This window comes from Geospiza fortis, unplaced genomic scaffold (genome assembly GCF_000277835.1).
Source record: "Geospiza fortis unplaced genomic scaffold, GeoFor_1.0 scaffold538, whole genome shotgun sequence".
In the NCBI taxonomy this organism is placed as follows: Eukaryota; Metazoa; Chordata; class Aves; order Passeriformes; family Thraupidae; genus Geospiza; species Geospiza fortis.
In genome coordinates this window covers 1867078-1882102 of record NW_005054368.1, presented here as the reverse complement: position 1 = coordinate 1882102, position 15025 = coordinate 1867078, and the positions used below count along the sequence as shown (strand labels likewise).

The window sequence follows — 15025 nt, the reverse complement described above, 5'->3', positions numbered from 1 at the left end:
GAGACACGGCTGAGGAGCGTTCTCAAAAGCCCCAAAGGGGCTCCAAGAGCCATGGAGAGAGACTTTGGACAAAGGCCTGGAGTGACAGGACACAGGGTATGGCTTCACACTGCCGGAGGGTGGATTTTGATTATAGAAAGAAATCGTTCCCTATGAGGGAATTGAGGTCCTTGCACAGGGTGCCCAGAGCAGCTGTGGCTGCCCCATCCCTGAAGTGTCCAAGGCCAGCTTGGAGCAGCCTGGGACAGTGGGAGGTGTCCCTGCCCGTGATGTTTGTTCTCCTCCAGCCCAGCCCAGGGTGTGATTTATTTTACAGGTGCCCAGCACTGCCCAGATGCCTCAGGCTGACACACAGGGCCCTGGTTCAGGTTTCCAGACAGTGGCACCAGGTCAGGAGGGGGTGACCTGCTCTGGGAATGCACCTGACTCCTGTGACAACGCCATCATCCACATACCAGAAGAATGAAACAGTGACTGAAAACATCCACCAAGTGCCTGTGAGCAGGTTTGCACAGATCACAGCTTTATTTCGCAAGAAAAAGTTGGAACTCAGGTTTGATCTTACCAAAGGAGCCTCTGTGAACTTACCAGGTGTAAATTCCCTTGTCTTATCTTTGAATATTCCTTTCAGAGAAGTCAAATGATAAAAGAGGTGGACAAAGTATACCCAGGAGTAAAATACTGCCCGTTTCCATCAGCAGGGAACTTTCTGTCCAGTGCAGTTAATCCTGACCATCATCCAGCAGCTTCCCCAGGAAAATTGTAGGGTTGGATTAATCTATAAAGAGTAAAAAAGAAAAGCCAAAAGGTGGAGAAGCCCAAATTTATAACTGCTTGAGGAAACTTCAATGAGGCTCACATTTCTGAGTGCAGCAGAATTCTATGGAAACTTAAATTTTGCTTCTGTGTCAAGCAAAAACCCTGGGAAATTCACTATAAATCTTTTTTTCTTTTGCATATTTCCCTTATTAGTAGAAACACAGTCATCTGACCGAGGTGTTACAGTCACTCTTTGGAAGGTTCAGTGCAGACTAATTGAAAACAGGTAATTATTATTGTTGCTAAGGTTGTTGCCAGGCGGTTGCCCCACACAGTTGTGGCCTCTGCAGCCTTTCCTCCCCATCTGGGGCAGAATTTCAACATCACAACAAAACTTTATGAACTGAAGTTTCACAGAAATAAATCCTTGCAGGATCCAATTTGGACAGGCTGTTTCTTTCATCTCCTGAGGCAGTGCTGTGTTCCCAGCATGGATGAAAGGGAATATTTTCAGGAATAAAATCCCCTGGGATTTCTGTAACCATGGTAACACATATAGATAGCAGGCCTGCTTCCAACCCAGGTTTTATTGTTCCAGCAGTAAAGAACTGGGTTCTACAAATAACCATCCTGGAATAAAGTACTGCCCTTCTGCTTTCCCATCAAAATAAAATTTTAAAAATTTAATATATTGCCACAGTTAAACATTCAGCATAAAGTGCCAAGATCAGCTCTGTCATAAATCTAACTGGGGTGTCTTGTTTCCTAAGCCACAGTGAGAAAGGGGAGAGTATTCACATATTTAATGAATACCAGATAAATATGAATATTTTGTAATAATAAATTCATATTTCACTGCTGAATAAATACCAGAACTTAAGCTTGAAATAAAAATTAAAAAATAAAAAGCATCCCCATCAAATTTTCATGTGTTTTATTGAGGTGAACATACACATGGTCCACATAGTCAATGAAAATAGTCATAAAATAATTTAAGAACTTGTGTTGAAAGGTATTAGCAGCACCATTGGTATTGGAATAGCAGAAAACACATCTCAGGAGGGCAGTGATGCCTGGAGAAAATGCCATCATTTGGAACAGGGATGGGAATGGCTTTGTGGGATGCTCTGGGGAGTTGGAGTTTTTAAAACACACTTTTTTTGCTAAATACTTTTGACGATTATTGTTACAAAAAATACAACTAAATAAGATACTGCATAGTATTTTAATTAACATAAAATCGACACTGAGGTGTGTAAAGCAAGACTCAAATCTCTGCTTCCACATACATTTCATTTCTGAGTAGAGAAATCTAAAATTTAAAACCAAAATATAGACCTAGTGTATTCTCTAAAAGACACACTTTAGGTGGAACGTATCAGACTACGAAAATACATATCTTCCATTCTGTTTAATAATTTACTTTAGTTAAAAAGTTGTGAAATTCTCCTCACAAGAAGCGTATACAAATTGATGACTTTAGTAAATTAACAAAAAGGATAATTTTACTTTTTGTTTTGTTTTTGTTTTTTTTTAAAACAAGGCTTAGCCCCGCAGTAACAATTATACAAGGAAGAAAAGAGACTACATTTATATGAAGGAATACAAATTTACACACATTTTACAGTGACTTATACCCTACACATCTACAAAATTCACAGTTATAATACAAGCAAGTACAAGGCTGGGATAAAGCTGTCGGATACCAAAAAAAGTTCCTACTTTAAAAAAAAAACCAAAACAAATCAAGGGGAAGAGCTTCCAAGTGGTGCACGCATTGCAGAGGAGGCTCAGCAGACGCACAGGGCTTTGCGGGGCGGGTGGAACAGGGAGCTGCTGAGCTTCTTCTGCCCGCGGAGGCTGCGCCGCATGGCCAGCCTGGAGGGGCTCCTGCGCTGCGGGGAACCGGCCGCGCCCTCCCCCAGGCCCCGCGCCGGCCCCCGCCGCGGCTTCTTCACCGCCGGGCCCGAGTTGGATTCCTCCAGTGTCCGCTTAAAGCTGCCCGCGGGCGTCCTCTCCGCGTCCTGCGCCTTGCCGTGCCCGGTAGGGGACACCTTGAAGCCTTTTTGGTCCGAGTTGGAAGGGGAGAGGCTGACCGACAAACCATTGCTGTAGGATTCCTGGAGCCTCAACGCCAGGGCTTTGCTGCACTTCTCCTCCTGCGGGGCTGAATCCTTCGGGGTTCCTCCTGAGGAAGGTAAATTGCTTTTGGCAATCTCGTTTGGCAGCTCCAGGTATTTTTCTGAGAGCATGTTGCTGTGCAGGAGGGGAGGAATGGGCTCAGCAGAGTTCAGTCGTGGCCAGGGGTCATCTTCTGTGAGCTGAGGGAAAAGGAAACAAAATACTTAGGAATAAATATAACCATAGAATCACAGAGTGATTGGGAAAGGACCTGCAAGATCACTTATTCCAAACTCTGCCATGGGCACAGACACCTTCCACCATCCTAGCTCACTCCCTGTCCCACCTGCCCTTGGACACTGCCAGGCACTGACTTTATCCCACGAGGGTGCAGACAGTGTGTGGCACCTTGAGAATTTCCCTAAACCTTATCAAAGGCAGGATAATCCTACTCCACAGCAGCCTCAGCTTCTCTCCCTGCTGAGAGGTGGAAACAATTCCAGCTGGGGCTGTGAACTGCAGCTGCAGAACACCGAGGGATCTGCAGGCAGCTGCTGGGAACTCAGGGAAAAGCAGTACCTGAAACCTCTGTGAGCCTCAGCAGCATTTCCACGCTCAGCCAGGACTCCCCACCAGACCCTGACCGAGGCACTGCCCTCTGATTTATGTGTGGTCAGTGGCCAAAGGGCAGCAAGAGCCTCCTGACCGTTGCCATGTCCAGCACTCTCAGTTACTGCATAACCAGGTCAGCAGGGCTGGACAAACTCCTCCTCAGCTACCCACACAGAGGGGCAGTGTCAGCCACCTAAAAATATTCCTGTTTGTGTGCAAAGTGACACTTTTTATTGCCCATGGATCCCTCACAGCACATCCAGCCACTCCTGGGCAGCACAGGCACTGAGGTGCCTGGAACCAGGCACTTCCTAAACTCTGACCCTCATCTCTTCGGTGGTTTTGCCTCATTCTCAGTTCTACCAACAGGAAAATGGGGACAATACTTGCTCTCACTATCCATAGGGGGATTATGAAAATTAGTGTTTATGCAGCACCCTGAAGATAGGAATTCTGACCTTATTAAAGATTTAATTGTAATTGTCCCTGGTTACTCGGTGAGTCCTTCAAAAGTAAATTTCAAGGCCACACTCCACTCCCCCAGTGGAAGGCAAATGGCAGTTATTATTTTAAGAAAATCATGTGCTGCAGACTGAAATGCACACAGCTGAATCACTCAGGGACACATCTCAGGTGAATAAACAGATGCTTCTGAAGCCACAACCCAGAACAACTCCAGGTTCAATACAATGCACTCCAAAAGAAAAGATAATCAGGATTGTTCCCAGCATCCACACTGGTTTTCCACTCCTCTGTGGCTGCCCATGTGTGGACAAAACCATTTAGATACCATTCCTTTACTGCATTTAGTAACACAAGAGGGAAGACCTTTATGAATGGAATTTTAAAGGTTATTCTCCATCTCAGCTGCTGCAGAACCCAGAAGGACACCAGATCACACACACAGAGCAGCTCTGGCAACGCTCCTTCAGCTGCTCCATTTAATTTCTGACATGGTGTCACATAAAACTTAGTTTTATGGTTTTTATTGTGCAAGACATTTAATGTTGTGGCTCTTTTCCCCGCATCTCCTGCTGGTGCAAACAGCTGAGACTGAAGCAGGCTTTGGGAAGGCAAGGAAAGGCACAGGATGGACTGCTGGAGAGTGATGGAACAAAACAGGAAAAACAAACCACGAATCACCAACTGAATTTCTTAACAATCCAATCAATCTTCCTCACTGGCCTCAGGAACACTGAAATTAATTTGGTATTAGTAATTGCTGCCAGAAGGACAAGCAATTAAGAAATACGTGTGTTTAATTAAGAAACTTTGGTTTCCATCTATTTCCGAATTAATTGTTTTGGCAGGTAGCAGCTGTCAGGCATCAAGGCCACCCCTGCTTCTCTCACAGAAACTGTGATTGAAAATTTTAGGAGCACTCAGAATTTAATTTTTTTTCTCAAGATTTTGTTAGGTTTACAGCTCTTTCCATGGATTTTGCTCCACTAGATGAAAGGGGAGGAGACAAAGTTGAAGCTTGCCATTTTATTAGCAGCTTGTCTCTCCCAAGGGAATGTTTAAAACTCCCTTTCTAATTTCTGCTTTCTTTTCCTTTGCCCAAAGGACAATTATCTGAAGATTCTGCTGAACATCAAAGGACAGTGACTTAAATCAGGAGCAGCTGGTAATTACTGAAACAAACAGCCACTCATAACTACACTCCAGTTCCTAGAAGGGGGGGAAGAAAAGCCACAAAACAACAAAACAAAAACCCTCTGAAGAGCTCTGCTTTATGTTAACAACTCAAACTTGCAGCCTCCAGAAAGACCTTATGTTATGATGTCTCTGCTTCAACAAAGAACATCAAATCAACCAAAGGAAGATAATGAGATCTCCCAGTACAGAAAGAAAATGTTCTTTACAACAACATATGTTGGAACCAATTTAACCTTAAAAAAAATAAAATAAAAGCCCAACACCACCACAACGAAGCCAACCCAAATCAAAGCATGCCCTGTCAGGAACAGGTTCACAATCTGCAGTCCCTGGGCTGGGCAAGCTACACAAGCACCTGGCAAGGCAGGAAGAGAAACTGCAGCCCAGCCTTGTTTTCTAAGGGGGTGTGTTGGATGGTTTTTTAATACCTCTGATCCCCACTCTGCTTCCTCTCTGTCTCAAAAGGCTGCCTTGAATCTTGGGGAGGACCTCAGAAAACTTTAAGAAACAATGCATTTCAAGGTTTGCATAACATAACAGTATTAATTTCTTCCACATTAGGGAGGGAGCACAGATCAACAGCCCCCAATAAACAACCAGCAGCAATTCTGAGAATTCATACATTGGAACACCAAAGGCAGAGCGTTAAAGTCTTTCAATAAACATTGTTAAAAGTTGGTCCAGCCCTCAAACCTTTGCAGGTAGAAGTACTGAGGATATAACTGTAGCTTTCACAGAATATCCAAAGCTGGAAGAGACCCACAATGGCAACACCATGTTTTAACCAACTGAGCCAATCTCAGTAAGAGATTATCTAGACATATGCAGTTCAAAATTAAAATTAGAAATTAATTAAAAATTCAAAATTAAAAATATAAACATGCAATAGCATTGCAAATTGACAGCTCAGGAGTTTCCAGGAGTATTTCTGAATCTCTGGCGATGCCCTGATCGCCCCAGGGAGCCGGGGGAGGCAGAAGGGGGCCCGGAGAGCCCTTACCTTGAGGGGGGGCGTGCAGCAGCGGGAGGGGGGCAGGCTGCTGCTGTCAGGGCTGCTGTAGCTGGGCCCCTCGGCCAGGTTGAGCACCAGCTCCTCGTCGCCGTCCCAGCGGCCGCGCTCGCGCAGGGGCGCGATGCAGATGACGATGGCGCTCGTGTTGTCCGCCCGCAGCATCCGCTGCCTCCAGCGGCCCAGGGCCCGGCCCACCAGCATCCGGGCACAGGACTGCCGTGCCTCGCCCTGGGGACATGGGGACAGAGGGGACACTGTCACACAGAGCCACCACGCACACAGAGCCACCAGCATCCGGGCACAGGACTGCCGTGCCTCGCCCTGGGGACACAGGGGACACACAGGGACAGTGTCACACAGGGTGTCACACACACAGAGCCACCCAGGCACAGGACTGCCGTGCCTCGCCCTGGGGACACAGGGGACACACAGGGACAGTGTCACACAGAGCCACCACACACACACACAGAGCCACAGGACTGCTGCACCTTGCCCTGGGGACACACAGGGGACACTGTCACACAGAGCATCACACAGAGTCACCCCCAAGGCACCTCATGCCACACACACCCCTACAAACCACACCCCACAGCACCTCCAGAAATGCTAATTAAAACAAAGCACCCCCAGAAATGCCAATTAAAACACATCTTCCTGCTCAAATCCACCTCTAAGTCAGTTTGCAGCATGTTCCACATACACACAGAACTTTGAACACCATAAAGAGCTCATAACACAGCAGCAGCTTGTCAGAGGTTGGAACACAACCTACAGGCTTTGCAAAGTCCCTCATGGGGTTTGCAGAGTGTTTACTCTCTGATGCTCCAATATAAATTCTCAACTGTTTTGTAAAATAAATCAGAGAATAATTTAATTCAGTCTAAACAGCCTGCATTATAACACGCACCTTAATGTGAAATAAATTTAACGTTCAGACAGAGTTTTGTGTAACTTCCGCAGAGAAGAAACTCATTATCTCTTTTATTACTCACAGACAACACCCTGACAGTCAAATTTCCCCAAAACATAAGGCAAATAATTTAAACTATGTTAACACCCATGGTATTTACCATCAGCCACATTGTAACAACTTTTATGGTGTGGCAAACCCATCAATCTGCCTCAACCCCACCAACTCTGGGGGGTACTTTCCATCCCTACCAGGCTGAACAATTTTTAGAGATAACAAGGATGAAATTTCCACACTGACTTCTGGCCACTGCTCTCACCATGAAATATTTCTTCTCCTCGTGATCCTGGCACATGGAGATGGCATCCTGAGGGGGGATCATGTTCCAGAGCCCGTCACTGCCAAGGATGATGTACTTGTGCTTCTGGGGGTCAATGGTGTGCACGCTGGTGTCGGGCTCGGGGGACACCACAAACTCCCCACTGTAGAAGTCGTAGCTCCAGAGATCACCTAGCAAAGCAGAAAATGGGTTGGAATTGTTACATAACACATGAGAAATCTCACTCTTGGAAAAGAGAGAAAAATGTTTCTTCCCAGGAAATCCATCACCATCAGCCTTGAGTCACCAGCAGGAACATAAAGAAATTCCAGCCAGTCACTGCTCAGCTGCTGCCACCTTCTAATCCTCTTTAAACTAAACCAAGCTGTAATCAGAGGTGTTCTACTCTCTTAAAACAAGTATTTGTGGAAAAAGGAGAAATGAAACAGATTAATACCTAGAAAATGGCGAAACCTTAACCACTCTCCAAACTAAAACCCACCTGAATTCATTGAGCTCTCCCTAAACAGAAGTAAAACCTGGTTTTGTTGATCCCACACCAAACGTGCAAATGTTCGAGTGTGCAGGTGCCACAGGGCAGGCACAAAGCACAAAGCAAAAAGCAAAGGAGCAGCCTGAAAAGCCTTTTCCCTGTTCAATTCCCTTTGCCATTCCTTGTCCTCCCACAGCTCGAGCATCCCTTGCAGGGCCACACGGGGCAGGACCACCCCGTGCCAAGGCTGGGAGCTGGACAGCAGCCACAGGAACAGGGCCTGGCCTGGGCTCCAGCACGGAGGCAGCAAAGAGCAGCTCAAGCCTCTCCCCAGCATGGCCTCGTGCAGAGAACATGGCTATTTTTAAACCTCTCCCACTGTGTGAATGAGTTTGGGGTCACCTCACCAGAAACAAAGCTGAACAATGCATCAAATCAGCCCCCGGTTCAAGAGCTCCCTCCAAACCATCCTCAAGTAAAAACCACTCCAGCAGAAAAATGCATTTCCACATCAATTTATTTCAATTCTATTTATCAAGTACACTTGAAAAATTAAAAACCTTTTCTAAGGCTAGACCTTCAAATCAAGAATAACAATTTGCCCTAACACCTCTTTTAAAAATTTATTTCCATGTTCACAAACAGCTTCCTGTGGTGATAAGCAGCAAAAAGTAACATTATTATTACTTGCAAGCACTGGCTACATTTTTCTGTGCAGAACACACAGCTTTAAAAGCAGAAATTAATTGAACTGTCAGAGCTAAGCAGCAAACAGAAGCTCAACAACTCAAGAGTAAGGTTTTGTCAGGCTCTTCCTTTGCTTTCTGCTGGACAAAGCCTGGAGCTTCTTCCACATCCATCAGCACCCTTTTAAAGACAATAAATAAGCTTTTTGTCTTCCTCCTTGCCTCCATTAGCTTTGCCCTAAGCTATCAACCAGTTGAAAAGACTTTTCCAGAAGCAGAAAAGGGAATACTTCAACTGAATTACCCCACTCCACCGCAGCCCATCCTCATTAGAGCCCCGATTCTCCGCAGCCCCACAAGCACACGCTGCTAATGAGTGCTAATTAAAAGCCAAGCCTGCTCCTACAGAGGTGCACTCGGCTGCCACAGGCTCCCCACAAAGCCAGCTGGCAGCGAGATCAAAATAAACACTGTAACACGAGAGCTGAGCAATGATTGCAGGTGAATTGCCAGGGAAAGTCCTCCTGCACTCCTCACATCGCTGTCAGCCCACAGCAGGTAAAGCCAAAAAGCAGCAATATATACAGTGATTTTACACCTCCAGTTTGTTCATACTCACGTAGGAGAAATGACAAAATGTTATTAGCTGAATCGCTTTTTTAATTAAAAACACTATGCTGGGTGATAAAAATAACCTAATGTTCATTAATTTGGGTTCTTTAGCACGTGTGTCATCCTGTCCATCTGCTCCCTTCCCCAGGAAACAGCCAAACCATCACCACCCTGCTTCCAGGGGATCTGCTCCAAGATCCCCACAGGGATAACTGGGAATGTCACCATGGGCTGCTCCAAGGATTACAAACTTCTGAAGGGCACAGAGAGACCCCACAGACCCTGCAACCCTGAGCCCACCGAGGCCAGCCCATGGGAAGAAGGACATTTATAGTTTTATTTCATTTTTTCCCTGAAGGGCAGAGCTCCCCAGCCTAAGGCAAAGCTTTTGGGAGCTGCTGCCCAGCTGTGGCCCCCTCCCTGCACAGCTGTGCCCCCCACTCCTCCCTGCACAGCTGGAGAGTTGAACACCCCAGCAATACCAGCCTGCAGAGGAATTTTCTGTGCCAGCCTCTGTCACAACTCTGGGAAGGACAAAGGGAGAGGAGAGCAGCCAGAGAGCACAGAACACGTTTCCCTGAGCATTTCAGAGTTTCCCTGAGCATTTCAGAGCGCTCTGAAGTCTTTAATTGTGTTCCAAAGCAAGCAGACAGAGCAGTGACCCTCTGGGATGAGCCAGAGGCTGCAATGCCAGGCTCTCAGGCTTCCATTTCAGAGCCAGACTATTTTTGTTCTGAATTAAAACCCAAACATTTACAAAACTCTTGACAATCTTGTTCTTTAAAAACTTACACACTGGGAGTATTCCTTTGCATATTTCTTTTCCAAACCAAAGAAAAAAAGTTATTAATGTAGTTCCTTCTGTATCTTCCAGAAAAACCTGTTTCTCAGTCCTGACTCAAACCAGAATAATATACAGAGATCTACACTGCACCTCACAAAATGAAATAATGTTTGAAATCAGATACTAAAGGAGCAGGAAACTAATTTAGCTGCCTGTAAGAATATATCAAACTATGCAGTCTCTCTTACTGTTACCTTATAAAATACAACAACAAAGCCACTTCTAAGTCAAGTGCTGCCAGGGAATAATGGCAGTTACAAACAAAAACACCCAGCACGTAAGTGGGCTGGATTGGATTAAACCCAAAGCCTTCTTAGAGCTAAAGCATGTCCAGAAATTACATACATCAAGCCTTTCATTTCAGTTGCTGGAGATGCTGTTTTGCATATAAAAAGGGCTTTTGATTTTAATAGAGGAAAGAAAACTTCACTTTCATAACTCAGTCCAAAATAAAACCTCAGTTTGATTAATCCCAGAGCTTTTAAAATCAACGTTTTTCTCCACAGGTGCCCTCACAGGATGTGTGTTACACACAGATCCCACAGCAAAGCACACACTGCATTTGGCACTGCACATTTATTATTTTGTCTCAGGGCTGAAGAAAATTGTACAAGCTACAGCAAGATATCCTGAGGACAAGAAAAGAATCCCAAATGCACCCCAAGTTTGTCTGGTTTTATAGAGATAAAACAGAAAAACAATTATCAATAGAAGCTGGAAATTGCTGTAAATATAACTTCTACAATTCCATGTGATTCAGGTTCATGGCCTACAATGGAGCAGGAAGGAAAAACTGAGTGGCAGCTGTGCCCACTCTGCTTGGTAATTTAATTTCAAAAACAGTTAAATGCATGTAAACAACCCTAAAATCTTACACAGCAATTTCCTCAGATCACTTGAGGTCAGCCATAGCCTCTTCTCCAGGATTTCATGGAATGTGCATTCAGAGAGCTTCACAAACCAGCTCTGGCATCCAGTCAGATGTTCTGGAAAACAGCTTCCCTATCCCTGTCAAAGATTCCTGCAGCAGCTCCACGTGGATTCCCTGCTGTGGTACAGAACTGCTCCTAGAGGGCAGCAGGAAATTCCTGCGTGGTGGAGGCTGCTCCACCTGAAACAGGGGTGAGTCTGCTCTATTCCTACATAAAAACCCAGGGAAAGCAGAGTTCGTGTTCCCACAGGAGGGAGTGGTTGAACCAACGGGCTCCTGGCTCAGGTTTCATCACTCATTCATTTAAACACCTCCCAAACAGCTCCAGCAGTGCCAGGCAATCCCTCAGCACAGATTCAAGAGTATCTATTACAAGGCAAATCAGTATTAAAAAAAAAAAAAAAACAAAAACATGTTCTCATTGCCCAGAAAAGGTCAGCAGAAGTAGCTGTGAAAACACAGAACTACAGCTTGAAATGGTTTATCAGAACACACAGAAACCTGCTGGGTGCATTAAAGCATCTCAGAGATGCTCTACAGGGACAGCACAAAGCCCAAATATTTCTGACTTGTTATGGGGCTATAAATAAATCAAGCATTATTTAAATACTCAAACACAGCCACTGTGCATACCACAAATGCTTATTTTAGGGCAGAAGGGCACTTCTGACAATCAGAATGGGGGAGGGTATCTCAACAGAATTCATCTGGCCACAAAGATTTCTTCTGCACCAGGATTTTCTGCTGGCTGAGTGAAGCTTTTCCACAGTGCTTTATTCCTGATATTTCCAAAACTTTTCCTCAACTCCTTAAGAGTGCACTAGACCTAGAGACTGGAGGATGAGACTACATAAAAATATTTTAAAGTGTTGTAAGAGAGAGACACTTAAAACACCATTTACAATCTAAATTTTAGGGGTTTTAATCAGATAATCTCCCCCATTCTAAATATAATGAATTCCCAACTCTAAGTTTCTCTTGTGGTCCTGCTAAAAATTTTTACCCAGGTTGGGACCAGGCAGGAGGGGAGGCTGTCCCAGCACGAGGTTTGAGCTTTCAAATCCCAGAATTGATAAGAGATAGGTGTCCCCATTTTTTGGACCTGAAAACTCTCCATTAATCCTCTCTTCATGCACTTGCTGGCCAAGAATGCACTGGGGGCTAACAAATGCATGGCTCCTTGAATTCCCATCTGCACACAAACCCCAGCCAAATCCTTCTGTTCAGCTTGCTGGGAGCAATCAGATCAAAACCCAGGCAGCTCTTTAGACAGGCAGCAAATTTACAATCCCAGGAACAAAAGATGAACCAAAATTAAGTGTTCACAGTTTGCAATCCAGGAGAACAGCTCCCCTGTCCTGCAGGAGGGAACAGGGGTGTGCTGCTCAGGGGATGAAGGTTTTTTTGCTACTCATCTATTAGCTCCAAAGGATTCACTTAAATTCTCAAGTCAGTTCTCCTGACCACAAAATAAACTCTATCCTAGCTGAAATACGACACAAAAAGACTTTCAGATACTGAGCAGAAGTCCTTAAAATTAAAATTTTTCATTTTCAGGCACCTGTGATTCCTTGCTTGACACACAGCTGACTCTTCCATGTTCATTGTCACTGCAAAATTCTCCTTAACTCTGGACAAATCCCTGTGGCACAGCTATTCCTGCCTGTGAAATCAGACACAGCAAGGCTCTGGAATGAGGCTCCCAGAACAGCCTGTCCCCATGGGCACTGCCAGCTGACCCAGGGGCACTGACAGCACTGCCAGGGGCTGCCAAGCTGCCAGCCAGGAACTCCAGCACAGGGAAATGCAAGGAAATCCACAATCCCATCAAACCAAACCTATGCTGGGTGTACCTGCACAGAAAATTCTTCACTGCACAAAGGGAGAGAACATGAACAGCCAAAGACTGGCATTCTGCAATTGAATTTAAGGAGAAAAATTACCAGAAGCACTAACATTCATGGGTAAGAGATACTCAATAATCCAGTTAAGAAGTACTTCCCAAAAAAAATCTTCACAGCATATTGCAGGACAATTTCTAGTCCTGCAATATCCCTTTCTGTCCTTGGAATGAGGTCCTCCTCAAAGACAGCTCCTCTCATTTCTAGTGCTCCCATAAAGGCAAGTTAAAGTTAAATAGATTTGACTTTCATCCCATTCTATGCCAAGTCTGAAAAAAAAAAATATTCTCCACAAAAGAAACACTGAAGCAATTCATACACCATCCAGCAAAACTTCATTTCTGGTGCAAATGAAAACGTGCAAGCCCTGTGTGTTTCCAAGAGGGAGAGCACACTTGTCTCCTTCTTACTGAGATAATGGGACTGTAATTTTTGACTAGTTGGTGGTAAAATTAAATCCCATCCTTGTAGGGCTGACACTGAAAACCCTGAAAGTTAGAAGTCACATTCTTCTCTCCCCAATTTTAATCTCTTTTTAACCTCTCCCCAATCACAGCATTATTCAAAAAACACAGTATAATTGCATTAAAAACACACTTTCAAGGCTCAGACTCTGAGAAGGCAAGTAAGGAGAGCCCTGTGCATTCTGTCCAGGGGCTGAGCTGAGCAGAGGACTCACCCAGGGCTCTGGCCACGGCCAGGAAGGGGATCTGGTCGATGACGGTGCTGCGGCGCACGGGGCCGTTGTGGCTCAGCCGGGGCCTCTTCCACACCACACGGTTCACCCCGGACTTATTGATCACACTGCAAGCACACACAGGGACAGGGGTTAGCAACAGCAGTGAGCAATGAGGAAAACCAGGTCAATATGCAAATGTGGAGGTAATAATGATGGCAAGTTCCTATTTCAAAACACACGATAGCACTTCCATAGTTCCATATAGTGCCAAGGGGGAACGATAGCACTTCCATAGTTCCATATAGAGGGGAGAAGTGAGAGATGAAGGGCAGAGGAAAATAAAAAGCAATGAAGACCTGGAAGAAATTCTGGCTGGTTACAAAATATGCAAGAGTGTCTTTTTAATCTGTCAAAGTCAGAGCAGAGCTGGATTTGCCTCCCTCAGATGAGGACCATCAACACCAGCTCACTCAGGTGTAAATTCCTCCTTCAGTCTTCTCCATCTCCCAAAATTTGGCTTACAGAGCAGCATGGCGTCCTTGAAACAACAGCAAAGAAAGGAGCAGCCTCCTGAAAGGATTTGCTTGATGGAAGGAACACCAACAGGAGGCAGACACAAAAGAGGAACTGTCCTGGGCTGGTGTGTGCAGGAAGCAGGAGATGGGAGAACAGCTCTGCATTTGCATGTGAACACCTGAGGCACTGAGCACTGCTTTAGCTCTCCCAGGTGGCATTGCAGGGTCAAAGGAGCTGCAGAGCAAGTAACTGGGGCAGCTGTGTCAGGCAGGGGAGAGAGAAGAACAAGTATGAACCATCAAGGAGTAAGAGCTAATGAAACCAGGAACCAGCAAAGCTTGGTCCCAACCAAGTTAGGAACTGGATACTTGAAAGTTCCTTTCATCCAAGGAACAGCCATTGGTAATTAGAAACTGAGCAGCTCTGGAACAGCCTCAGGATTCCTCATGCTGAAGCCATTCAAGATGCACTTCCTGACACTTCAAAGGCCTTAACAACAAGGGCATGTTCTGCTCCATCCAGAGCACAGCAAAGTCACAAACACCACATCCTAAAACCTGATCTCATCCACTTGTACAGCTGATGACCACACAGAGCTCACTATTGGAAAAAAAAACTCATCCCACACTCAGACTGTTACTGGGAAAATGGCATTTTAATGGAAGACTCCCTCATGCTCTCTCATTAAGTGTTCCCAGTTTGCTCTGATGAAAGACAAGGCATTCCCAAGCACAGCTGCAGTTCCACCTCACTCCCACCACATGCCTCACAGCCAGCCTGGGAAGAACAGGAAGAGCACCAGTAAAAATTTAAAAAAAAATTTTAAATTAACCATTCCTGTCAATACTAAGTTTCAGGGAATGGTTTTCTGCACCTTCAGAGACTTCCAAGCTCTGAGAAACACCCTGAAAACCTACAGCAAAACTGCCCCTGATTAACTCCCACCTTGCAGAGACACAAATATCTGCAGG

General features: G+C 45.3%; 1 protein-coding gene across 1 annotated transcript in view; it reads right to left on the bottom strand.

Annotated features, from left to right (window-relative positions):
- Positions 1-1676: 1676 nt before the first annotated feature.
- Positions 1677-15025, bottom strand: part of PPM1D (protein phosphatase, Mg2+/Mn2+ dependent 1D) — a gene marked incomplete at its 5' end in the record, with an annotated part of 18957 nt that continues 5608 nt past the window's right edge. Inside the window, 4 exons of the mRNA XM_005424389.2 lie at positions 1677-3080; positions 6152-6391; positions 7393-7583; positions 13539-13663. Of these exons, the coding sequence (XP_005424446.2) occupies positions 2550-3080; positions 6152-6391; positions 7393-7583; positions 13539-13663 (1087 nt within the window). The remainder of the gene's footprint in view (positions 3081-6151; positions 6392-7392; positions 7584-13538; positions 13664-15025) is intronic.